At 36.6% G+C, this 27458-nt stretch overlaps 1 protein-coding gene across 3 annotated transcripts in view; it reads left to right on the top strand.

Moving 5' to 3' along the window:
* The window catches only part of LOC106883579 (ATP-binding cassette sub-family C member 4), a 151740-nt gene extending 124489 nt beyond the window's left edge, over positions 1-27251 (top strand). For all 3 annotated transcript variants that reach the window (XM_052971336.2, XM_052971338.2, XM_052971339.2), the window contains exons 14-26: positions 1344-1553; positions 6655-6830; positions 10175-10449; positions 11612-11691; positions 12302-12452; positions 13640-13870; positions 15640-15740; positions 17621-17818; positions 18356-18511; positions 21199-21288; positions 21710-21882; positions 24605-24710; positions 26656-27251. In XM_052971336.2, coding sequence (XP_052827296.1) covers positions 1344-1553; positions 6655-6830; positions 10175-10449; positions 11612-11691; positions 12302-12452; positions 13640-13870; positions 15640-15740; positions 17621-17818; positions 18356-18511; positions 21199-21288; positions 21710-21882; positions 24605-24710; positions 26656-26892 — 2184 coding nt within the window. In that variant the 3' untranslated portion in view covers positions 26893-27251. The remainder of the gene's footprint in view (positions 1-1343; positions 1554-6654; positions 6831-10174; positions 10450-11611; positions 11692-12301; positions 12453-13639; positions 13871-15639; positions 15741-17620; positions 17819-18355; positions 18512-21198; positions 21289-21709; positions 21883-24604; positions 24711-26655) is intronic.
* Positions 27252-27458: the final 207 nt, after the last annotated feature.

Genomic DNA, 27458 nt, shown 5'->3' with positions numbered 1-27458 from the left:
TGGTAAAAATAAAGAGTTACAATTTGAGAGGTACTTAAATGACAATAACAAAAGTGCTACCACCACCACCATCAACAGCAACAATAGCTCATCTTTTGCTAGTGTTGTAAGTCAAAGAGTGGTACTTTGTTTGAGCCGACTTCAAGCAAAACAAGTGTAGAAGTATGTTATAAAAAATAGTACCTTTCTGCCTGTGGAATTTCCCTAAGAAACAGTCAGAAGGAAGTGACATACCTCTGGTTTTCAAAGTCATTGGTACAAATGCTGTCCTTTTGCAGTACAAAACAGGCTGGTTGTGAGTAAAGAGATGCCTCCAAATAACATTTCATTGGGTGGGATTTGCTGACATCCAGGTCTTGATGACCTCAATGACCATATAGAAATCCTGGAGTTTTATCCCTTAGTGGGCGGAGAGAAAAGGTCAGCCATATTGAGAATCCAAAGTAGAAGGTTCATGTGCTACATGTGTGATAAGGCCATTTGAGAGAACTTCTGCTGAAAAGAAGAGGAAAGGCAAAACAAGAAAATAGAGCTCAAGAAATGAAGACCATGGCTGTACCACTTATTGTTGCAACACTAATTGCAGCTCCAGGACAGAAACAGACAAACAAGACTGCTTCATTCTCAGTGTCTGAAATATTTTAAGGTAGATCACTGTAAAGCTAAAGGTTATGTTCTTCCATGTGCAGAACTACCAGAAATTATGGTGCAAAGGTACAACCCATCATCTTTCAATAATGGAGAGAAGATGGATCTTGGAAGATAGAGAGAAACTATAGGGGAGAACAAGAGAAAAAAATGGCAAAAGGAAGCAAATGAATGGAAGTTCCTTGGAAAGTGACAACAACTCCTCTGGAATGCCTAAACCTTATGTAAATTTAAAAGGAGAACTAGAGCCTACTTGGTTTGATTCTGAACCTACAAGAGGACAAAATAAATACATTACTGACTAAGGAGATGGGGAATGAATGTCAGGCTGAGGCTGAAGATGATCAAGGGCAATCTTAGAGACTCTTGTTTGCTGAAGATTGCCAAAATTTTGGATATCCTGATGTTTTCTTAGTAGAAACTTCTCATCCTCTGTGTGTTTGAGTTCTTTTACTAACTGTTTAAATAATTTTTTAGCTCATTCATTGTATTGTACTTTGTTTTCCCCCCATATCCCATTTATTGCATGTATAAACATCCCCATATGTTACGTGACCCTTGCAACAACAACAACTGCTGCTGCTGCTGCTACTACTACTACTACTACTACTACTACTACTACTACTACTACTACTACTACTACTACTACTACTACTACTAAATGATTTTAAGATTTTCATGCATTCCATTTTCAGGGAAAGCTTGTTGGAGAAGGTTCCTTTGATAAGCTCTTGGAATCAGGAGTCAATTTTGCTGCATTGCTGAATAAGAATAATAAAGAAGACTCTGAAAATATACCAAAGTCTCTTTCTTACATTGATTTAAGGGAAACTTCAACATCCATGACAGACATCTCAAACAGGATTGGTTCCATGTTGTCTTTATGCTCAATTGGGAATGAAATTGTAAGAATTTTAATTTGTTATTATTTTAATTTGGTCTAATTTGTTAATATTCTAATGGTTTTCTGTCTCTTCCTTTCAATCAGTTTAATTATTATGGCTGTGTGATTTAAGGTGGTGAGCTGGCAGAATTGTTAGCACAATGGAAAAAATTCTTAGTAGCACATCTTCCATCTTAACGTTCTGAGTTCAAGTTCCTCAGAGGTCAACTTTGCCTTTCATCTTTTGGGACAGATAAAATAAGTTCCAGTTGAGTTCTGGGGTTGGTATAATCAGTTAGCTCTTTCTCCAAAAATGTCAGGCCTTGTACCTATAGCAGAAAGTATTATGACTGTGTGATTAAGAATTCCCAGATTTTATTCTAATGTGTGTTTTCTTGGGCAAATGCCTTCTACCATTGCACTGTGTCAACCCAGACCTTGTGAGTGAAATCAGTTAGACAGAAACTTTGTGAAAAGCCTTTGGATTGCTTGTGCCTGTTCTTGGATGATAAATCTAATCTATCACCTGGTTTAATACTACCACCTGGCTCTTCAGTACCTTTAGTGGAGTTCTCTCTGTTGCAACCATTTGGACCAAGTCTCTGAGCTGAGTATGACCTGATATCCTGCAATAACATATGAGTTGTAGTTTACACTATTTACATTATTTACAATTGACGGATATTTTTCCTCATCTTGTTTGTTGTTAACACAACGTTTCGGCTGATATACCCTCCAGCCTTCATCAGGTGTCTTGTGGAAATTTTGAACCTGGGTTCGAAATTTCCCCAAGACACCTGATGAAGGCTGGAGGATATATCAGCCGAAACGTTGTGTTAACAACAAACAAGATGAAGACAAATATCCGTCAATTGTAAATAATGTACATAATTCCTCATCTTTTAAATATAGAACTGAGTTGTAGTTTCTTACCTATTTTTCTCTCACATGTTTTGAAAAATGCCATGGATACTACCCTTCCTATCTTGACTAAATTTTTTTTAATATTTCATAATTCTGATTAATGTTCTATCAATTCCTATTATTTTTGTTTAACTTGCTATTAATTCTTGTTATTGTTTTAATCTTCTACCCATTCCCATTATTATCTTAATCCTTTTGATACCACCACACCTGAGACTGCTTCTGGGTCTATGATAGAAACTTCTTATTTAAAGTGATCTAAATTCAAGCTTTCTATCAAAATTTCATTTTTGTTTATGGTCCAAACACCAGCTTAATGATGAAGTTATTTTAACAAATTCTCCATTATTTTCAAAATTGAGACAAAGGCATTGAATTTCAGCAGAAATATGGTAACAACAAAGATTAAGGTTCTATCAATTTCTGATATTGATTTAATGTTCTATTGATTCCTTAGATAAAATGTTAAAATGAGTAGAAGCAGTGCTAATGACATTTGTGGATCAAATGCAGCTGATGTTTTATGAATACCAAGAATTGATAGCATGTTAAACCAAAACGAGAGGATTGGCTCCCATGCTGGTGGCACATAAAAAGTACCATCTGAACATGTTCAATGCCAGGTCCGCCTGACTGGCTCCTGTGCCGGTGACACGTAAAAAGCACCATTTGAGTGTGGTTGATGCCAGTGCCACCTGACTGGACCCCATGTTGATGGCACATAAAAAGCACCTACTACACTCTCGGAGGGCATCCAGCTGTAGAAAAATTGCCAGTTCAGATTGGAGCCTGGTGCAGCTGCTGACTTTCCAGACCTCAGTCAAACCGTTCAACCCATGCCAGCATGGAAAATGGACGTTAAACGATGATGATGATGATGATGATGATGATGATTAAAACAGAATTATAAGATTTTTTTTTATAATTTAGTCGAGAGGAAGGACAGTATCCATGGCATTTTTGAAGAATTTTCAAAACTCTTGAGAGAGAAATAAGTAAGAAACCACAACTCAGGTTATTGCAAAATATTGGGTTAAATTCAGATCAGAGACCTCGTCCAAATGATTGCATGCCTGCAGATAAAATGTGAGTTAGTAGTAAATTCCAGAGGGTGTGTTACAATTCTGGAAAGAAAGTGTTTAGTGAGTTTCAGGATGTGAAATACAGTAAGGATGAGAAGAAAGTTAAGCAAGAGGGCCCACGTGGACAAAGTATGCAGTTGACTAATTTAGGGAAGCAGAGCCATTTTAGTTACATAGTGCAGAAACAGCAGATTTGTAAAATAGTATGTGAAACTGCTGATTGAATTTTTAGCAATTAACAAAATTGTTTTTGGATAAGAGCTAGAATATTTGTGTATAGCAGCAGCATTGTCTTATACATATGACTTTATAGGAACCTGGCAGGCGTGAAGTGGATTCGATCCACTTTACCCATATTTGAATAGCTAGGCCGAAGCGGTCTCCACCACTTGATCTTTTTCTGACCTCTTCTGCTCCATCTAGAATTGAGGTAAACAAGCTAAATCCTTTGCACTCACTGCCCTGCTTCATGGCTATAAAAACAGGACACTCCAAGAAAACTTCCTCTTTCTCTCTTTAGCCACCAGCTTGGTCGCTGGTCGGTGGCGACTGGACATCTGAAACCATGGACACAAGCAGGCATACGAACTAGTAATTCCTTTTCTCTATAACCCTACCATCTCTCTCTATACAATTACTGCTATAAAAGAAGGAACATACAGATACAGGCCTAAATCCTTAACCTTGCATGTTTTATATACTATTACACTGGCCTACCCATCGTGGTATGGCAACATAGAATGTAACGGCAAAAATAGATATTATCTTATAAAAAATTATCTCAATCAATCAATCTTATAACCGTTACAACTTTGTAAAGAGTTAGGAATTATTTCAAAGCTGAAATATTTGGGAAATTACAAAGACTCTGATCTTTGTAATATAGTTATGTTTTATATATGTGGGGTTGCTATAAGAGATTATTAGAGATTGTGAGATCTAATTTTTTTTTGTAGTAATTGTGAAGAATTTAGTTGTGTGTTATCCATGACTAGGCTATGTGAGGAATTGGGTTATTTACTTGACATATTTTATTTTGTGTATGATTTATTGTTGTTACTACTGCTGCTAAAAACAACAGCACTGTTTTCACCAAATTTCTTAAGTACACGAGCCCTACTGATGAGTGGCATAGGAAAGTAGTTCTTCAGCAGATTCTAGTTTGTAGAAATATTCAAGGTGACGGAGAAGGTTGTTTTTTTAATGGCTGTCTCCATGACCTTAGAGATGTTGGATAATAGGATGATAGTTTTTAGGAATAATAATACACTTTAACATATTGTCAACGATCAGGATATATTGATATTGGTGGTGTTGTGTGTGAGGGAGAGGGAGAGTGAAAAAAACTGAAGTATTTGGTGAGACAAATACAACTATCACCACTCATGAAACATCCAAACAAATTACTATGATTATGTAATAACTTTCACTTCCCACTCATACAAGAAATATACTAACAAATTAGATATTAATCTACAAGCGAAATTGTGATGGCACCACTGTTCGAGTGTGATCGTTACCAGTGTTGCCTTCCTGGCACTTGAAAAGTCATTTGAATGAGTTCGTTGCCAGTGCCACTGGACTGGCTCCTGTGCAGGTGGCACATAAAATACACCATTTTGAGCGTGGCCGTTGCCAGTACCACCTGACTGGCCTTCGTGCTGGTGGCACATAAAAGCACCCACCACACTCTCGGAGTGGTTAGCGTTAGGAAGGGCATCCAGCTGTAGAAACTCTGCCAAATCAGACTGGAGCCTGGTGTAGCCATCTGGATCACCAGTCCTCAGTCAAATCATCCAACCCATGCTAGCATGGAAAGCGGATGTTAAACGCTGATGATGATGATGACGATAAATTGGTCAGTTAAGTAGGTGAAAGTATAATTAATGATTAAAATATTATAAGAGCTAAATTATGCTTACACATGTGGTAAAAGCTTAATAATATTATTATATTTCTTCTTAAGTAAAATTTTTATTGGTAAGTGTAAGAGACAACACTGGATGCACTTCATCTTTGGTTTTGAAGGAGCTTTAATGAAATCTAGCTTTTCTATAATTTGCTGAAGTGTTAACGCGTAAATCATGAAGTAAACACATTAATTTTTTTTTTTTTATGTTATTATTATTATTATTATTAAGGTCACTGCCTGGAATCGAACTTGGTATTAAGGAAGGATAGGAGAATATTAGATTTATAAGCCCTAAAATTCACTCCATAATTGCCCACGAGCATATGGCCTAGTGGTTAAGAGCGCAGGCTACCAACCCCAAGATGCTGAGTAAACACATTAAGTTATGTAGTTTGGAGGTATATAAAAAGAGAATTAGTGACAAATTAAGTTTATATAAGATGCGCTCTGTATGATGAATTATTGATAAGCTTTCAAATAAAATGATGAACTGCTCTCACTTCAAATCTACACTGACTCAAAAACACCTTAGAATGGCCATATTATAGATTCTCTCACACTATATATGAGCTTTCTACATTAGCTTTGTAATCTCATAGATACTCTCAGACTATATACAAGCTTGTACACATTTTGTACAGAAAACTCATAGATTCTTTCTGACTGCATATATACATGGGTGTCGCATAGGTTTTCTTAGACTATACTTGAACTTTCTATACACAAAGCATGGTCATCTCAGATTACATTAGAGTTTTCTACACACTTAGTATAGTCATCTCAGATTTTCTCAAACCTCTCTGAGTGGTTGGCGTTAGGAAGGGCATCCAGCTGTAGAAACTCTGCCAAATTTAGATTGGAGCCTGGTGTTGCCATCCGGTTTCACCAGTCCTCAGTCAAGTCGTCCAACCCATGCTAGCATGGAAAGCGGACGTTAAACGATGATGATGATGATGATGATGATATACAACCTTTCCTCAAACTATCCAGGTAGTTTTGAACAGTGCATCTGAGCATTGTATACAATAAGTTCATTATATTTTATAAGTGAAACCATGATTTTACTATCATCAGTGCAACACCCTAACCACTAGACAATGTTTATATACTTCTTCTTCGTGTCAAATACTTTCATCTATTTTTTAATTATCATTAAAAACTATAAAAGTGAATAAATAAAATGTTTTATATTTTACCTTCATTAGGAGCCTGAGCCTGTACAAATCAAGGCAGAAGCATCTGAAACTGGACATGTCAAATTTAATGTTTATTATGAATATCTAAAAGCTGGCGCACATCTTATCTTTGGGCTATTTACTTTTATTGCATTCATCCTCTCAGTTCTATTCTGTGTTGCCACAGATTTTTGGATAGCCATGTGGTAAGATATTTCTATTCATATACTCTTTTTTATTCTTTTAATTGTTTCAGTAATTTGACTGCGGCCATGCTGGAGCACTGCCTTTAGTCGAGCAAATCAACCCCAGGACTTATTCTTTGGAAGCCTAGTACTTATTCTATCGATCTCTTTTGCTGAACCGCTAAGTTATGGGGACGTAAACACACCAGCATCGGTTGTCAAGCGATGTTGGGGGGACAAACACAGACACACAAACACCCACACACACATATATATACATATACATATATATACGACAGGCTTCTTTCAGTTTCCGTCTACCAAATCCACTCACAAGGCTTTGGTCAGCCCGAGGCTATAGTAGAAGACACTTGCCCAAGGTGCCACACAGTGGGACTGAACCCGGAACCATGTGGTTGGCAACCAAGCTACTTACCACACAGCCACTCCTACGCATCATTCTTTATTATGTTTCTTCCTACCTGTTTAGCTTGATTTTTGCTTGGAAATATTGAGTTGAGTCAACAATTGATTGTACTGTATAGACACCTAAATCAAGGTTACTGAGGACTGAGTGAAGCATTGCACAGACTATCACATAAATGTGGGAATGAAATTTACTTAGGGGATGCAAACCCAGTTTTTCAGGAGGATGTTCAAAGCATATTCATTGCCCACCAACAATTTTAGGGTGTGTGCTTGCACCCACTGTTCCCAAGCCTATGAACTATTAATATCTGTGTTTTTCATTGAGCATGTTGGGCAACAAGTTGATATCTCTGGTTTCTGTTGGCTGTGATTTTCTCTGTATTGAGCCATGTGATACACCATGTAATTTTCAGCCTTTTTTTCTTTTTCCCTTTTGTAGTGTCCCTTTGAAAGCTGTTTTAGAATGGTGTTGTTCTGGTAGACAGAGTATGTGACCTGTTTTAATCTTAGTTCTTCAGTAATTTCAGTAGTCTTGTGTTGGCTCATTTTACAATGTCTTAATTGATTATGTGGTCTTGCTAGTACTGGTATAAACTTATCACTATTGTTGGAGTAACCTTATTGTGGTGCACATCATCATCATCATCATCATTTAACTTTCCATGCTGGCATGGGTTGGACGGTTTCACTGAGGACTGGCAAGTCAGGAGGCTGCATCAGGGGCTCCAATCCATTCTGGCAAGGTTTCTACAGCTGGATGCCCTTCCTAACGCCAACCATTCCGAGAGTGCCACTAGCACGGGGGCCAGTCAGGTGGTACTGGCAACAGCCCTGACAATGATTTCACTTGACTCAACAGGTCTTCTGATGCACAGCATATTGCTGGACAATTGAAGGGTACTTTTAAACAGGCTGATCATGCGACACTGGCAACAGTCACAGCTATGATCTCATTTGGCTTGCCAGGTCTTCTCAAGTACAGCATATCTCCAAAGGTCTCAGTCACTTGTCATTGCCTCTGTGAGGCCCAAAGTTCAAAGGTCGTGCTTCACCACCTCATCCCAGGTTTTCCTGGGCTTACCTCTTCCACAGGTTCCCTCCACTGTTAGGGTGTGACACTTCTTCACACAGCTGTCCTCATCCATACACAACACATAACCATACCAGCACAGTCATCTCTCTTGCATGCCACATCTGATGCTTCTTATGTCCAACTTTTCTTTCAGGGTGCTTACACTTTGTAATGTAAGCTCACTGACATTACACATCCAGCGGAGCATACTAGTATCATTCCTTTCAAGCCTACACATGTCCTCAGCAGTCACAGCCCATGTTTCACTGCTATGTAGCATGGCTGTTCACACACATGCATCATACAGTCTACCTTTCACTCTGAGTGAGAGGACCTTTGCTACCAGCAGAGGTAGAAGCTCTCTGAACTTTGCTCAGGCTATTCTTGCAGCTACACTCTGAGAGCATCCACCCCTGCTACTGACTTGGTCACCTAGGTACTGGAAGATATCAACTACTTCTAGTTTTTCCCCCTGGCCTGTGATGGAATCTGTTTTCTGTACTTCTTCGGTGTTTATTGCCTCTGTGCATCTGCTACACACAAAAACTGTCTTCTCAATTAACCTTTCTTTGATATTGCTGCACCTCTTATGTGTTCATAGCTTACACTGGGTACATCGTATGGAGTTTCTAGCTACACCTTTTCTACAGATCAAGCAGAGCCATCTACCTGAAGGGATATGTGATTTGTATGCCTTCCTACTTACTGAGGCTGGGCTTTGCTAGATTGACTCAAAAGCCCTTTGATTCTAGACTTTGCTTCCACACCTGAACTTTCTCCTCTAGTTCTGATAGTGACTCAACTATTAGAGCAATTTCATCAGCATAGGGTACTTCCAGGGGCAGCCTGTTTTGAATCCCTTTGTTATTGCCAGGAGGGCTATGATGAATTAGAGGAGCCTGAAGACTGATCCTTGGTAAAACCCTACTTCTACCTGGAATTCTTTATTATACTCATTGCCAACCCTCACCTTACCGACAGCATCCCAGTACATGCTTGTATGGCTCTCACCAACCACTCATCTATCCCTAGTATCTGAAAAAACGAATAGAAATGGCTTTTCTTCATTTTTTCAAATATATGTATATATATCTTCTTTTCTACTCTAGGCACAAGGTCCAAAATTTTTGGGGATGACCCCTGTACACAACTGGTACTTAATTTATTAACCCCGAAAGGATGAAAGGCAAAGTTGACCTTGGTGGAAGTTGAACTCAGAACATAAAGACAGACAAAATGCCACTAAGTATTTTACCCAGCATGCTGACGTTTCTGTCAGTTCACTGCCTTCAAATATATATATATATATCATTACATGTAACTTGTAATGATAATGATGGTAGTAACTACTAATGTTTATCACTGTTTCATCTTTTTTGGAGTAGACCTATGACCAAGACTAAAGTATTGCACCCATAGCAGTCCCATTGTATTTTCATTGAAAGTATTCTCCCTTTTTTAAAGATGGTAAGAAGGTAGTTTGAAGGTAATGTGACTGTTAATTCTTGCTGGTCAAGCAACTAAACAAAGATTTTTCTGTTGGTTCATTCGTAATGATGATGTTGTTGTTATTGTTGCTTAGCTCTGGGTTCACTATAACACAAGAAAAGGGATTCTGGCTGTGATCATTTTTGTCTGTGTATAAGGCTGTCTAAAACTACATTATGTAATGTGTCTTTCCTTCCTTGAAATGATAATATGGTTTCAGAGGTGTTCGGCTGATATTTCAAGCAGATATATTGACCTTGTAGAGACTCCCTTGTTGATCTTCTTCCCTTCCCACTAAATATGAAGCCTTTTATCATGTTACAGATTAACAATAATGATGATTCTATATTAACTTCTGTTGTTCTCTTCTTTCCAGGTCCAACAAGGAACAACTACGCTACGTTGCTTTACAAGAGCACAACAAACTGTTAGACGATGGTTATAATAATACAAATGTTACAATTGTAACAATTGATTTTAAACAAAACCTTTACATTTATTCAGCACTCACTTTAGGAATATTTCTATTTAGTCTCTTGAAAGCTTTCATGTTCTATTGGAGCTGCATTCAATCTTCAGTAACACTACATAATTCTATGTATGACAGCTTAATGCGTGCTAAAATAGCCTTTTTTGATGAAAACCCTGTTGGTAAGAGATTTCTATACTTCTATTTCATTTATTTAATTTTTTTTTTTAAATTCATTTTTGTGTCTGGTTTACAAGAGTCTTTATGGGAATTCTTGTGTTGAAACAAATTTTGTTGTCTCAGCAGAGACATTATGCCAATATTATTAATACATGCACTGGTTTAGATCCACATCTTTTTTATTAGTCAATTGATTATATATCCAACTAACTAATTGATTTGTTTATTTAACTTCGTTAAACTGTACATTGTGTTTTTTTTTTTTGTCTCAAAGCTCTTTTGTAACTTTTTCAGTCTGTTATGGAGGCTGTATTTGTCTGTCTAAGACAATGGTTCCCAAAGTGAGTGGTATTGCCCCCAGGGAGCAATGGAAAGTTCCAAGGGGGCATTGAAGAAAAGTGGTGCGATAATGGGGTACTGATTCATGTAAAAAGTGGGGTGATAATGAGGTATCGATTTATGTAAAAACAACAATATAATGGGTTCATTAGGTTAATTTTTATTTGTGAAAATAAAAATTGAATTTGCTTCAGAAAGGTCTGTGTGATGATTAGTTGGGGTGGGGGTGTTAGGAATGTGGCTTGGGTGTCAAGTGGGGAGCAGCTCCAAAAAGTTTGGGAACCACTGTTCTAAGACCTTGTTACATGCGTGTGTGCATGTGCTTGTATATTTGTGTATGTATGTATGTATATATGTATGTATCTATTTTATATTGTAGTGATATGGCTTGTCATATATATTTTTATATTTTATATTTTGTCACAGTAGTTACATGTTTCCAATAGGTCATCACTGGTTCACTGCTTTTAGAATGGCAAGAGTAATGTGTGCTTTTCTGTGCAATTTGAACCGAACAAATATCACAAATGATTTTTGTACCAGTTTACTGGTTTTATTGCTGATGAACATTGTCAAAAGATACATATATACATATGTACATACACACACACACACACACACACAATAGACACTATGATGACCAAGCCATAGACTTCAGTGATCAAACCATACACCTTAGTGATCAGGCCATATATTTTAGAAATCAAACTATAACCTTTAGTGATCAAAATACACACTTTAATGGTCAAACCATATGTTAAGAACCACACTGAAAGACTAAACCTATAAATGATAATGCTGCCATTTTCCTTTTTCTTTTTCTAGGTCGTGTTCTAAATCGCTTTTCCAAAGACATAGGTCTCATTGATGATATTCTACCAAGTAGTATTGTAGACTTCCTACAGGTATTCTATTATTTGCTCCTTAGTTTTGCATGTTGCATAAAAATAGAGTAAAACAGGTGCACATTGAATATTTTAGCATCATTATCATCATCATTTAGCATCCGTTTTCCATGCTGGCATGGGTTAGATGGTTTGACTGGAGCTGGTAAGCCAAAGAGCTGGCTGCATCAGGCTCCAGTCTGCTTTGGTTTGATTTCTACAGCTGGATGCCTTTCCTAATGTCAACCAGTCTACAGAGTGTACTGTGTGTCTGTTAGGTGTCAGTGGCACAAGTGCTTTTACGTGTCACCAGAACAGGAGCCTTTTATGTATCACTGGCACGGGTACCACTTGCATGTCACAAGCATGGGAGCCTTTTACATGTCACTGGCACAGGTGCTTTTTACATGTCATCAGTACAAGTGCCTCTTACATATCCCTGGCATGGGTGCTTTTCACTTGTCACCAGCACTGGCCATGACTACAATTTCACTCAGCTTGATGTGTCTTCTCAAGCACAGCAAATCACCAAATTGCCATTTATCTTTCTGATAAATTCTTTTCTGCTAATATCGATTCTTGGTTAATCAAATTCTATTTTGTTTTTGTTTTTTTCCCTGTCTCTTTACAGTGTTTTTTCTTGACATTGAGTGTTATATTTGTGACCGGATCGACCAATCCATATATTTTCATAGCAGCCTTTATCATATTAGTGCTTTTTGTTTTTGTAAGACAATACTATATTCAAACATCAAGAAGTCTTAAAAGACTAGAAACTGTAGGTAAGGTTAATCTTACTTCAAATTCTCTCCTATTTATGTTTTCTCTTCCACCACCACTGAATCTGTTCATTGCATTAATCACCAAAAGATAGGTTGTTCCATTGATTCAGTTGCACAAATTGTTGCTTAACCCTTTGTCATTCAGATTATTTAGTCAAATATAATGCTTATTTTATCTATTACTTGTTTGAGTCATTTGACTGTGGCCATGCTGGGACACTGCCTTGAAAGGTTTTAGTTGAACAAACTGAACCTAGGACTTACTTTTTTCTACAGCCTAGTACTTATTCCATCAGGTTCTTTTACTGAACCACTAAGTTACAGGAATGTAAACACACCAACACCGGTTGTCAAGCAGTGGTGGGGACAAAGACATACATATATAGACACATACATATACATACACACGTACATACATACATGTGTATGTACATAATTACATATGTATGTATATGTCTATATGCGTGTGTCTTTTTTTTTTTTTTACACCATAAATTATCATCCTGGTATGGGCAATGTTTTTCCAGACACATTGACACATGCTCTCTGTTCACCTATTTTGGTATCTAAACTAACTGGAATACATGAAGAATTGTGTTTTACACATTTAAATTTACCAAAATGTATTATGAATAGATATATAAGTCATCATTTTGATTATCTCTGTTCATAAGTGCATATGATGATTTATTATTAGTTGGCAGACATCATTATGTATCTGCAAATAACTTGTTTGCTGAAGTTATAAACAAGAGCCACAAACTCTTGTTAGATTCATTAGTCTGGGATATCTTTGACTGATGAGACACAATGATGTTGAAACACTGGCTTACATTAATTAATCAAATGTATCATGAACACATATTTAGCTAATAGGAGTTGTTCTCCTGTAACTAAACTCAACAGCAGTTTGCATACTCACATTTGAATCTCCCAGAATGTATTAAAAATAGAAAAGCAAGTCATCATGATGAAAAGTTGGCCTCCCTAGAATAATAAGACAGCTTCATATTATGTGATCTAAACATCTATCCTTCTCTGCTGACCTTGTCAGCTGTATCAAAAGTCAAGCCTCTCTTCTTTCACTATAACATATATAAAAAACGAGAAATGAACATAATCTCATATAAATAGTTTTGCTCTTTAAACTTTTGTATATGATATCTTTTACATTATTTGTATTGCAGCTCGCAGCCCAGTCTTCTCACATATAAGTTCATCTATTGAAGGGCTTAACACTATTAGAGCTTTTAAATCACAACAGCAATTTCTGACAGACTTTGATGATTTTCAAGACATTCATACAGAGGCTTGGTTTCTCTTCATTGCTACTACAAGATGGTTGTCAGTTCGACTTGATCTTCTTTGTAGTCTTTTTATATTTGCTGTGATCTTTGCAAGTATCCCTTTGTCTGGCAGTAAGTATTAAATATTAGGCAAATATTGAAAAACTAAAGAATTTGTTTGCTTTTCCTCATAACTTTCTCTTCTTTTATCATCTTTGATAATAATAATAATACTAAGGAAGATCTCTTCCTCCTCTCCATCCTCCTCCTCATCATCATCATCACCATCATCTCTATCACTAAAACTACCAGTTATTGTCATTGTGTCATCATCATTCTCACCACCACCAACACCAGCATCATCATCAATAATAATTATCATATATCATGAAATATGTGTATGTATTATGAAGCAAGGTTAGCTACAGCATTTCTATTATTTTATTATCTAAACAACAATATCTAAATAAACAAGCAATAATAAATCTCTGAGTGAGATATAAACAGTAGCAGCATGACATCGTGAAGTATATTTGCCACCTAAATGTGCTGACCCATATGGAGCGATGCTACTGTAGTTTATAACCCCAGGAAGACATCTCCTCCAGCTGGCAAATGACACACTGTCTGTGCCCTATCAGTATTTGCAAAGGGAAATTGTCGTTCCTATCTCTAGCCTGACACATAGACCTGGGTTTCTGGGTAGTAACCTGTCATCAGTGCATGGCAATCACCAGCTAGGGATGAGAAGTGATATCTCCAATATTATACTTTTTCCAGAGACAAAAAGTCACCAGAAAAAGCATATATATTTGCATTGGAGATATCACTTCTCATCCCTAGCTGGTGATTGTCACGTGCTGATGATGGGTTACTACTCAGAAACCCGGGTCCATGTGTATCATGTCAGGTTAGAGATGGGAACGATGATTTCCCTTCTGCAAATACTGATAGGGCACAGATAGTGTGTCAATAGCCAGCTGGAGGAGATGTCTTCCTGGGGCTATAAACTACAGTAGCATCGCTCCATATGGGTCAGCCACATTTAGGTGGCAAATATACTTCACAATATCTAAATAATATCTAAACAATACCTCAGTAATGATGTATAAAAAAAAATAATATTCAATGAAATGTGTGCGGTAGCTATGTATCTCCACTACAGCAAGACACCTTTTCCTGTTCCTCTATTATAATTTATTTACCCTCTCAACACCTGACATAAAGCTATTTCCCTCTTCACTTCACTCCCATTCAGATGATGGGCTTTTTTTTTGTGTCTTGCAAGTTACTTGGTGACTTTACTGGTGTCAATACTATGTAAAAGGCTCCCAGTACACTCTGTAAAGAATTCTGAGTGCATTATAAAGTGGTTGGTGTTAGAAAGGACATACAGCCATAGAAACCATGCCGAAGCAGACTCTGGAATGTGAAGCAGTTCTTTGATTCATTGGATCTTGTTAATCCATCCAACTCATGCCAGCTTGGAAGGAGGATATTAAAGGTTGATAATGATGATGATGAATGTGGTGAGAGGTGAAACAAGGGAGCCAGTCAATAAAGGAATCACTATGTGTTGCTTGACCTGCTAGAAATAGAAGATATATTTCTCTCTCAAACCTCACCCTACCATCTTAAAAAAGACGTACTGGATAATATAATGTCTGGAAAAACAAATATTGAATTTTCTTGCCTTGAATATAATTAATTGTAGATCTGTTCAATTAGAAATAGTTTGGGGACTGAACAGCATACAATATGGTGGTTGAAGAAAATAAATAAGAATAATAATAGAATATAAATAGTATATTCTGTTAATTCAACAAATCTTTATGAATTTTTTTTTTTAATATAATATTTCATTAGAATACTAACCTGTATTGTTTAAAACTGTTTTCCAGGATTAGATGCTGGAACTGTTGGTTTGTCTGTGAGTTATTCTTTTGTATTAACTGGTATGTTCCAGTGGTTCATAAGACAGACAGTTGATGTTGAAAACAATGTAAGTATATATTTATCAGTTTTCAGGTAAAAAAAAATTATGTATTTGCCCTTTAAAAGAAATGCATAACATTCATACTTTTTGAAATGTTATATAAAAGCCAAAGTGTAAATAAAGAATAGTTAAAAAAAGTGTTCACATATTTAATGCTGGGGACATTAAAAACTACAGAAGTGAATGGTCTATTGAAGAGGTCTAATATATTGAAGGGCAAATGTCTTCTTTCATATAACCTAAAACCAACCCAAGCCTTTTGGGTAGACTCACATTACATGATCTTGGTACTTGTCCCTTAACCACTTCAACATTATTGTTTGGCCCTTAGACGCTCTTAGTGCTGTCCACTGTATTTGAACTGGATCTGAAGCTAACTCCTCCTTTTTCCTCACATATCTTGGAAGCCTTGCAAACGGTCATGGGCATCGCCCTTCCTCCTTTGACTAAGCCCTGAGAAAGAAAATATTTGGTCTACATCAGTAGGTTTTGAAGTGAAGGAGCATAGTATAGTGGTTAGAGTGTTGGGCTCATCATCATAAGATTGTGGTTTCAATTCTTGGACTGGACATTGCATTGTGTTCTTTAAAGAAACACTTCATTTCATGTTGCTCCATTCCACTCAGCTGGCAAAAATGAGTAATCCTGTGATGGGCTGGCATCCTATCCAGTGGGAGTATATACACCAGAGAATCTGGGAAACCAAACCTATGAATCTATACGACTTGGGAAGGAGCTTAAGCAGATTTTGTGTTTGAAAGAGTGTATATGCTATTTTCATTATATGACTTATTGCACTTAATGATGGATATTTAGAACAGCAGAAAGGAATCTAAGAAAGGAATTTCTGTGTTCCAGTTGTTAAATTACTGGAAGTATTTATTTATTGAATAATGTGGCTGGGTGTTCCACAGACACTTGTATCTTAATATAATTTTCAGATAGACTTATGTATTTGTATATGACAGTCCATCCTGATACAGTGTGGAAAACTGGCTCAATTTCTACCAAACCAGTTTTCCACACAAGGGTTGGGTCAAATCAAAGCTATGTTTGAAAATATTGGGTTGTCCAGAAAGTTTGTGCCGATTTATAGTAGCTTACCTTTTGACTTATTTGCCATGAAACCACCTCAATTGTGGGAAGAGGGTATTTTCAAGTTAAAGGAAAGATGGAGACACATTGTGCAACAAAATGGTTCATATTTGGTTGATTAAAAATGTAATGGCAAATATTTATTGACCTTTTTCTTTCCTTTAAAAATCGGCACAGACTTTCTGGGCAACCCAATACCTGTACAAGGTACCTCATAGTAGAATCAAAACTCAGAACCTGTGAATGTAAACCAAACTTTTTAACTGCATTGCTGTGCAACCATATTCAGTTTCAAGTATTAAGAATTATTCTTTTGCAGCGGAGACTGACTGGCAGAACCAGTAGAATAGCAAGGAATACCTTGTGGTATTTAGTTTTGTTGTTGTATATTATTATGCATCCTATTACTTGTATGATTTGCTCGATTTTTTGAGTTAGACCCCGCTTACCATGTTCTCTCCACTGAGGATCTAGTTGGGTTGATGGCTTATGTTGGCCAACCACATGGTCATGGCAGATGAGGAGATATCTTGCAGAGATGGTGACTGACTAGGGCTCTGCTCAACAGGATACAAGATGCCCGAAAGGGTCCGGGAATATACTGACAAATGGTGAATGCTGCAACATGCTACAATGGTCCGTGCTCCTACACCTGACCTGAGTTTCTGTATTATGAGTTAAAATCTTGGCATGGTTAGCTTTACCTTTCATCCTACCAGAGACAATAAAATCAGTACCAGTTAAGTACTGGAGCTGATTTAACTAACTACATTGTTTCTTTATTTTTGTAGATTGTAGCTGTTGAACGTGTTATTGAATATTCTAAATTACCAACAGAAGCTAGCTTAGACTCAGAGCCTTCTCAGAAACCACCTGATGACTGGCCCCAAAGAGGGGCTATTTCAGCTCGAAATTTATCATTGAAGTATTCAGAAAATGCAGATTTTGTTTTGAAACATCTTGACTTTATGATTGCATCTCAAGAAAAGGTAAGAAACTTTCTTTGAACATTCTCCTAGATTTTACTTCAATTTCTTTCTTATAATTTCTCTAATTTAAATATCATCATCATCATAATTATCATCATTATCCATCGCCATCATTATCAGCATCATTATATTGTCATTAACCCTTTCGATACCAACCCAGCTGAAACCACCTCTGGCTCTGTAGTGCAAATGTCTTGTTTCCTTTAGTTTTGAATTAAAATCTTCCACCAACCTTTAGTCACAATTTATGCTCCTAACACTAGCTTAATGACAACTAAGTTATTTTACTAAATTCTTTTTTATGTTTAAAATTAATTGAAAGAAACCCAGAGCATCTCAAAATACAGTAATGAAAGGATTAAGGCACACAATCATTATTTTCCCAGGGTTTGATTCTATTTGTAAAGAAGCTGGACTGACCTTTGGGGTTGATTAATAGGGAATATCTATCTAATTATGTATACATCTATGTACTTCTGCAGTAGCAACAATTACCATTATCATAATGTTTTATTGTACTGCTATCTTCATCCACAGATTGGAATTGTTGGTCGAACTGGTGCTGGAAAAAGCTCTCTTATCAATGTTCTTTTCCGATTGGTGGAACCTGAAGGAGAGATAACTATTGATGATATACACATCTGTAATATTGGATTACGTGATTTGAGATGTAAACTGTCCATTATTCCTCAGGTAATGAGAACCAAATTTTAACTCTTACTTTTTAATGCTTTGTGAATATTTTCAATTTTTTATTTTTTATGTATATGTACAATTCATCTTTTTAAGTCCAGCTGTGCTTTCTCTATATAAATCTACCAGTCCTATTAGAAACTTAGAGATTTTGATGAAATACAGTTAACCCAGTATAAAAGTCATAAAAATATAATGCCTATTGCATGAATTTAGATGAAATTTATGGATATGACATAATGATTATTGGTGTATATTGTGAATGTGTTTTTTTATCTATTGTTACTGATTTTTGCCTATTGCCATGTCACTTTTACTTACCAAAGTAGGTTGAATACAACTAAGTTGATTACACATAGGGGTCTTCTTATATGCTTGCAAGATATTCTGGTCATTGATTTCCTATCTCAGAACTGAACTTGTACTCCAGTTAGTCTCTGCAACATCTCAGCTGCTCAGCTCCCATTAGAAAAAAAAAAATATGAGTTATGACTTTATCTTCTGCATTGAAAGGTTTTGTAAAATCAAACAAATTAGTGTTATTTACTCTTATTGCAATAATTAGTCTCCCTTCCTAAGTCCACCTGCATGCAGAGACCTTACATTTAAAATACATCACTAAATTAATGGGTTGTTTTTTAAAAATTTTAATTCATTAATGAAAGGATGATGCAATATGATAACTCTACTCCTGCTCCGGATCCACAAATCCCAATATCACTTGGATTGCTGGTATTTATAGATGATGCTAAAATATCTCAATTCAAGACCAAATTCTCTTTCACTTAGTAGATTATTAATAAATAAACAATAAATAAATCATTGACTAATATCATTTCTACTACAGACATAAGGTCTAAAGTTTTGTTGGGTGGAGGATGGTCATTTACATTCACCCCAGTGTTCAACTGATACTTATTTCATTGACCCTGAAATGATGAAAGGCAAAGTTGACCTCAATGGAATTTGAACCCAGAATATATAGATGGATGAAATGCTGCTAAGATGGATGAAATGCTGCTAAGATGGATGAAATGCTGCTAAGATGGATGAAATGCTGCTAAGATGGATGAAATGCTGCTAACAATCTAGAGAAATATGTTCAATAAAACAGAAATAGATACCAGAAATAAAATGGTGTTGACAGGAAGCACTTTAACATTGAGGTCCTTGAAAAGTTTATTGTATTTGTACAATGGTGGAATGTGTTGTTACTAGATCTAGGACTCCCTGGTGATGTCCATCATCATCATCATAATCATCGTTTATCGTCTGCTTTCCATGCTAGCATGGGCTGGACGATTTGACTGAGGACTGGCGAACCAGATAGCTGCACCAGACTCGAATTTAATCTAGCAGAGTTTCTACAGCTAGATGCCCTTCCTAACGCCAACCACTCCAAGAGTGTAATGGGTGCTTTTACCTGCCACCGGCATGAGGGCCAGTCTGGCGGTACTGGCAATGGCCACGCTCAAATGGTGCTTTTTACGTACCACCTGCACAGGAGTCAGTCCAGCGGCACTGGCAACGACCTCGCTCGAATGTTTTGTTCACATGCCACTGGCACAAGTGCCAGTAAGGCGACGCTGGTAACAATCACGCTCAAATGGTGCTTTTTACGTGCCACCAGTACGGAAGCCAGACAGCTGCTCTGGCAGTGATCCCACTCGGATGGTGCTGTTAGTGCTCCCCTGGCAATAGCCTACAACCTGCATACACAACACCATTTTTATGCCCTATATGATCGATAAACCTTAGGTAGGGGTGGGGATGGCATTAGGCCCTTAGAAGTGTTTGTGAGAGACAACCAAGGATGACAGAGGATAGGAACTTCCGGCGAAGGTGGAGGGGGTGGGAGGGCGGTTGTACCCTGATCCAGCAAGTTTAAATGAGAGCATCTTCTGCACTTGTATACTATGGTTAGACAAATTTAGAGAGAATGGATTAACGAAATGATAAACTTGAATAGAATAAATAAAATGTGACGATTAACTTAAGACAAACAAGGAAGACAAAGCTATGAGAACTATGTTTACATGGTAAAGAAATTGAATGATAATAAAGAATGAATGGGGGTGGGGGTTTATGATCTACGCAGAAACAGGAGTACATGAACGAGGTTGAAAAGACAAAATTTCTTATCTGAGCATCTTCTGAAATTCATATTCTATCAGCAGAGGAATTGAAAATCAAGTAGGGGAAACAGAGCATGCACTGGTTTATATGGGGTTAGGATAGGGGGTGGGTGGAGTGTTGGCGAATCAAGTGGTAAATCGAAGAGAGAGAGGGGTCAGAGTTAGGTGGTCAAGCAGTAAATACAATACGAGGAAGAAGAATATTCTTTGGGATTTTGGGTAACAGAATATTCTTTTACATTCCTTTTGATTCTCTTCAGGTGCGGAGTGGGTGACATTTTCTATATATAAATTGACTTCTTACTGTAACTACTTTGAGCAAGTGGTAGTTATTCTATCATTCTCAGAGAGGTGAAAGGCAGCCATCCCAAAAGAATTTGAACTTAAATCATACCCAAATGCCACAAGGCATTTATTCTGTTAAACTACTGTTACTATCATCCTGCACACTTTACAAATATCATTTATAATAGCAAGTATCATCATTGAGATAGCTTCTTTATAAAGCATTTTTATAGATTAACTATTCTTTCTGTGTTTGTTCTTTTATAGGACCCAGTTTTATTTAAAGGAACTTTGAAGCAAAACCTTGATCCATTTAATGAATATGATGATCATGATTTATGGAAATCTCTTGAAGATGTAAGTTTTAAAATAAATTTTTATTTTTATTGATGGTTATTTACTTTCTTTTGACCTTGTGTCTGCTTTGGCATTGTTTCTATGGCTGTATACCCTTCCTAATGCTTACCAGTTTACAGCATGTACTGGATGCTTTTCTCTTGCCACCAGCACTAGTTGTCATGCAATGTGGAGAAGGCAACTTTATGCTTAAAAGATGAGGAGTAACAAATTGGTAAAAATATGAGAGAAGAGGCCAGAGCAGAACAGCTTTCTTGCTGTTGTGGACCTACATGGCTACTCACATTTTAGAAGAAAGGTTGGGAATGATTGATATTTCTCTTACTACTTTTTATGCTAATAAATATTCTTACTTGTTTGATTTTTTTCTATCATTTTAGTTTTCTTTCATAAATTTCAAACAATTTTCTTAAAAATATAGGTTCAGCTGAAATCTATGGTTGATGATAGTGCTGAAGGTCTAAATTTTGAAGTTTGTGAAGGAGGAAGTAACTTAAGTGTTGGCCAAAGGCAGTTGGTATGTCTGGCAAGAGCAGTCCTCCGAGAGAACAAAATACTAATTATTGATGAAGCAACTGCTAATGTAGACTTAAGGTTAGTATTTTTTTTTCATATTTCATACGTATATCTTACTTTACATCTTATTTACTATTCTAGATTTGTATAAATGCTTAGTTAAGCAAGTTTGCTTTGCAACTCAATTGTTGTAGGTAAGTTTAATCTCATTTTGTGGCACCTTAGTGTCTTCTTTTATAGTCTTAAGTTGACTAATATCTTGTAAGTGGAATTTGATAAACATTAACTGGACATAAACCCATTGTAAATGTATGTTTGTGTATGAAGGTCTTGCAGATTTTTATAGTGTCAGATATTGTGATCATTTGTTGTGTTTGAATTAAGAATTTGCATTCTCTCTCCAGGCCCCAAGTTCAGCCATACTTTGCTCCAGATGTGTGTTTGTGTGTGTGTGTGTGCATATGTGTGTGCACGTGTGTGTGTGTGTTTGTAAAATGGATCTTGATTGTTTGATGATGAGGATTCAGTAGTTCAGTCCTGAATTAACATACAAGTGAATGAATATTCTACTGATATGTGTACCCTCAACATAATTCTCAGGCAGAATCATCACAACACAGTGAAACTGTACAGAAACCTGATGGGCTTCAATGCAGTTTGTACTTACACATTTTCATTAACAATTCATGGGTCAATCTGTGGCTATGGAAAATGATATTTCCCTTAGTTTCCACACAGTAGGGTCAAAGCCATGAATGTGTGGTTACAAAGCAAACCTTTAACCATTTGGCTATGCTGCACTTATGTCTTTCCTTTATTTCAAACACTAGACTGTGGCCATGCTGGGGCACTATCTTGAAAAATTTTAGTCAAATGAATTGACCCCAGTATTTATTTTTTTTTTAAGCTTGATACTTATTCTATCAGTTTCTTTTCTTGAACTGCTAAATTGCAGGGATGTAAACACACCAACATTGATTACCAAATGGTGAGGGACAGACAGAGATACAAAGACATGTACACAATTGTGAACACGTGTGTATGCACACACACACACAAACATGTGCGCACAATGGGCTTCTTTAAGTTTTCGTCTACCAGGTTTTCACCACTAACTTTCACTCTCTAATCAAGCTTCTTTGGCAATATCCTGCCCCTTATATTATAACCTTCGAATCTCAATGGTATGCCCTGGCACTTGCCACCATCTACATCTCTCTGCTTTTACTTGACCATCTCATTTATATTCTGATCCCCATCCCTTGTGAGTATACCCAGCTCTTTGCCACCGTCGCCTGCTGTCTCTCTCTCTCTCCTTCTCTTCCCTCAGGTTGGGTAACCATGCATCTCCGTTGCAGCAGCACACCTGTTTCTGTCTTCATTCCTGATCTCTCTCTCTCTCTCTCTGACTAGGTAACTTTGTACCTCTTCTACAGCAAGATACCTGTTACTGTCTCTCTGTCTCACTATAACTTTTCATCACCTGATACAAGATTACCTCCTCCAATGCCCCCCTCCCCTCTCAAAAGATTTTTAACTTGCAGGTTACTTGGTGACTCTGTCAATGCAGGTGCTACTTAAAAAGCACCCAATCCACACTGTAAAGTGTTTGGGATTTGGAAGGGCATCCAGCTGTAAAAACCTTCCCAAAACTGACATCACCTGTGCTTGTGCCATGTAAAAAGCACTAAGTCCACTCTGTTGGGTGGTTGGTGTTAGGAAGGGCATCCAACTGTAAAAATCCTGCCAAAACAGTCACAGAAGTCTGGTACAGGCTTATGCCTGGCCAGCACCTGTCAAACCGTCCCACCCATGCCAGCATGGAAGGTGGACATTAAGCGATGATGATGATGATAATGATGATATATATGTTAATATCATCATTATCATCATCATTGTGATATCCTCTTAGAATTTGCTGAGACAGATTTTCAACAGCTTGAAGCTCTTCCTGTCACCATTCCTCACCAATTTCCAAACAAGGTATTATTCGTCTTGGAGTGGTTTCTGTTAGGAAGGGCATCCAGCCACAGAAACCATGCCAAATTGGATTGGAACCTGGTGCAGCTCTCCAGCTTACCAGTTTTCAGGCAAACCATCTAACCCATGCCAGCATGGAAAGCAGATGCTAAATGATGATGATGATGATGACTTAGCATGTTTTCATAGAAGATTGGAAACAAAGGACACTTTGTACATAGTGAACACATTCATTTATAAACACACACACACACAATATGTGGATGTATGTGTATTTATATGTATATATTATTTGTGTGTATGTGTAAACCTTGTGTAACTTAGCATTAACTCTTCTTGGGTAGCCCTGATGTTGTTTATGTTTCACATAAATAAACATTCTGGCAGCTTAGCAGTTCTTAATGGAAAGATAAGGAATAAAATACACACCTCACTCCTTTTTGCAGCAAAGTGCTTTTTTTAAGAAAAATATTTCTGTTAGTACTGAGCCTAAAAAGATTTTAGAAATGATCTAATTATAAATCTCACAGACAGATACAAGCAGCAGTGTTGCGATAAAGCTGTTATTTACTGTCAACTTAATGTGACAGACTCATTAAGGGAATCATACTGCTGCTATTTAGCCCTAGGAAGCGGTCTAGCTTCCTAGGGCTAAATAGCAGCAGTATGATTCCCTTAATGAGTCTGTCACATTAAGTTGACAGTAAACAACTGCTTTAAAAAAATTTTGTCTACAGTAAAGGGCTTCTCTCAAAATGTAATTATGATTGTTGGCTAATAACCATGGAATATCTAAAAAAAATTTTCTTTCTTTTAATAGAACTGATGCACTGATTCAAAATACAATTCGAGATAAATTCAGGCAATGTACTGTGTTGACAATTGCACATCGGCTTGTCACCATTATGGATTCTGATCGAGTTATGGTAATAATAATTTTTAGCTGTTGTTGTGTAGCCATTGATCAAGCTTTGACTTAGCAATTTTATAAATATCATGAGAAATCAATTAATTCTAACACTCCTCATCACTTCCTATTCTCATAATAAACAGTTGTAAGTAGAGTTATTTAATGCTGGCTAAAGTAGCATGAAATATGCAGTGAATAAATCAAACAATATTAATTGATGACTATTAATATATATAAATTTTTTTTTTTGCATTTCCAGCAGATAAGAGAGGTAACTCAAAATGTATTTTGATCTTATTTTGGCTTCATCAGTGAAGTATAGCTTGACAGTAACTTTATAATATGGTAGCAAGCAAATTGCTAAGTAAATATAGAGAAATATTATAGAGAGTGAGAACCACACCTGCACTCTTTCTATATAGGTCATATTGTGATTCTTCAGTTGTTTGACCCACAAGGAGGTTACATAATATTAAAATTATTGTTGTTATTGTGTAGTCCCAGGTTAGTCCTGACTGAGTAGATTTATATCAGTGGCAACGAATTCTCATCCAAATATGTAGCTGGTTGCAAGTACATGCCATTGAAAAAAGCCTTCAAAAAGGCTGAAATGGATCTAGTGTTCTTACTGGTTCTGCTGAGACAAATTTTCATCTGATATTTATTGTGTTTTTAACAGCAAATCCTTAAGAGATGTTATCTCAAGATTAAGAAGTAGTAACTAGCCTACTGACAGAGTGTACACATTAAGTATGATACACAAATAACTATTTTAATTAAATATTGCCTCAATTATTTATACCAGATTTTTATTCCGCTGGGTAGCCATTTTCAGCATCAGTGAATGTCTTACTTTTTCCTATATCAGAGGTGGCAAATTCTTGTCCAAGCATGTGACTGGTTACAAGTACACACCATTGTAAAGGCACTAAAGAGGCTGAAATGCTTCTGGTGTTCTTGCTGGCTGTTGATAGGATAAATTTTCATTTCCATTAAAAAAAAAAACGGGGGGTGGGATATCAGGTGTACTGCTGGAGAATTTCAGGAAGCATGGAAGTCTTGAAAGATGCAGTGTCCTGACAGCTTAACACCTGATGCAGGTAGTTTAGTCCATGCTTCAGCAATTCTAAGCATAAGAAAATGTTTCTGAAAGTCAGGGGTGCTGTATTGTTTTTCTCATACAATATTAAGAAATGCTAAGGCAGTGAGCTGACAGAATCGGTAACATGCCAGGCGAAATGCTTAGCAGTATTTTCGTCTGTCTTTACATTCTGAGTTCAAATTCCGCTGAGGTTGACTTTGCCTTTCATCCTTTTGGAGACGATGAATTAAGTACCAGTTGCGTACTTGGGTCAATCTAATCGACTGCCCCCCCCCCCCAAAAAAAATTTCAGGCCTTGTGCCTAGAGTAGAAAAGAATACTAAGAAATGCTTTTTATATAAACAATCTGAATACTATTAAAGCTTACCTCAAACAACAAGTAACAGATTGCCAATTAAGGGTCACAAAATTAGAGAAAACTTCCCCCCTCTCACTCTCTGGGAGAGAGGCACAAGCACATACACAGATGTATACACACACGGCAGTAACTTCCGCCTACCAAATTCAATCACAAGGCTTCGGTCAGCCCGGGGTTATAGCAGAAGACACTTGCCCAAGGTGCCACGCGGTGGGACTGAACCCGAAACCATGCAGCTGGGAAGCAAGCTTCATCCTTTATGCATTTTTACATCTGATATTCATTTCACAATGTATGTATTTATCTCTTTAGTCTCATGATTATTCATGTTTCTCCTTCCCACTGCTCAACTAACTATTCTGTCCTCATTAACATTGTTCATCCTTTTTTCTGTCTTCACCTTTTGATGTTTGTTATGAATATTAAATAAGACTATGGAAGATTTTGTAACTTTTCTAGTTTGCTTGCTTCAGATTTCTAATATGGATTTTCTCTTTTCAGGTCTTGGAAGAAGGACACATTGTGCAATTTGACATGCCATATAACCTTCTCAAGTCTAAAGAGGGATATTTCTACGACATGGTTCAACAGACTGGACCTTCTGAAATAGAACATTTAACAGCAATAGCTGAAAGTGCCATGAATAAAAAAAATGAGGAAATATCAACTTCAAATAGCATTCACAAGCGTTTTAAGTCTGATGAAATGAACGGAAGTGTTGCATCAATTACTATTTAAATAGTATAGGTACACTGAAGAACATTACAAAACCAAAGCAGCCTCTCAACAATCCTAACCCACAAAAAAATGAAAAAAATGTTTCAATGGAACTTATGTTTTACAGACTAGAAATTCAGAACTACTTTTTAAGATATTTTACTTCAACATTTAACATTCTATATTAAATTTTATATCGAAAATATTTTTACATGAAAAAAGAAAAGAAAAGAAAAAAAAAAAATTACTTTGTATTTGGAAGTATTCTTTTATTGTTTCATATAAATATATCATTATCGAGATATTTCTCTAAGATTTAGATAACAAAATTACATTTATGTGAAGAAATGTATATTAAATAAATATATATTTAAATTGTCTGATGATGTGTGTGTATTGATTTTGTTGTATCTCAAGAATGTCATTATGCCAATAACAAACACACACACTAGTTCTTTATTTATCAATTGGTTAACTATTCAATCTATTAACTAATAAATCGTTTGAGTAATCACTCAGTCAAACAATCAATCAGTTATGCTTTCCAAAGTCCTTTCATTACAACCTCATCAATGACACGCCCTCTC

This window comes from Octopus bimaculoides, chromosome 1 (genome assembly GCF_046866305.1).
Source record: "Octopus bimaculoides isolate indiv1 chromosome 1, ASM4686630v1, whole genome shotgun sequence".
NCBI lineage: Eukaryota > Metazoa > Mollusca > Cephalopoda > Octopoda > Octopodidae > Octopus > Octopus bimaculoides.
The sequence above is the reverse complement of the archived record's forward strand: the minus strand, read 5'-3'. Positions and strand labels throughout refer to the sequence as shown.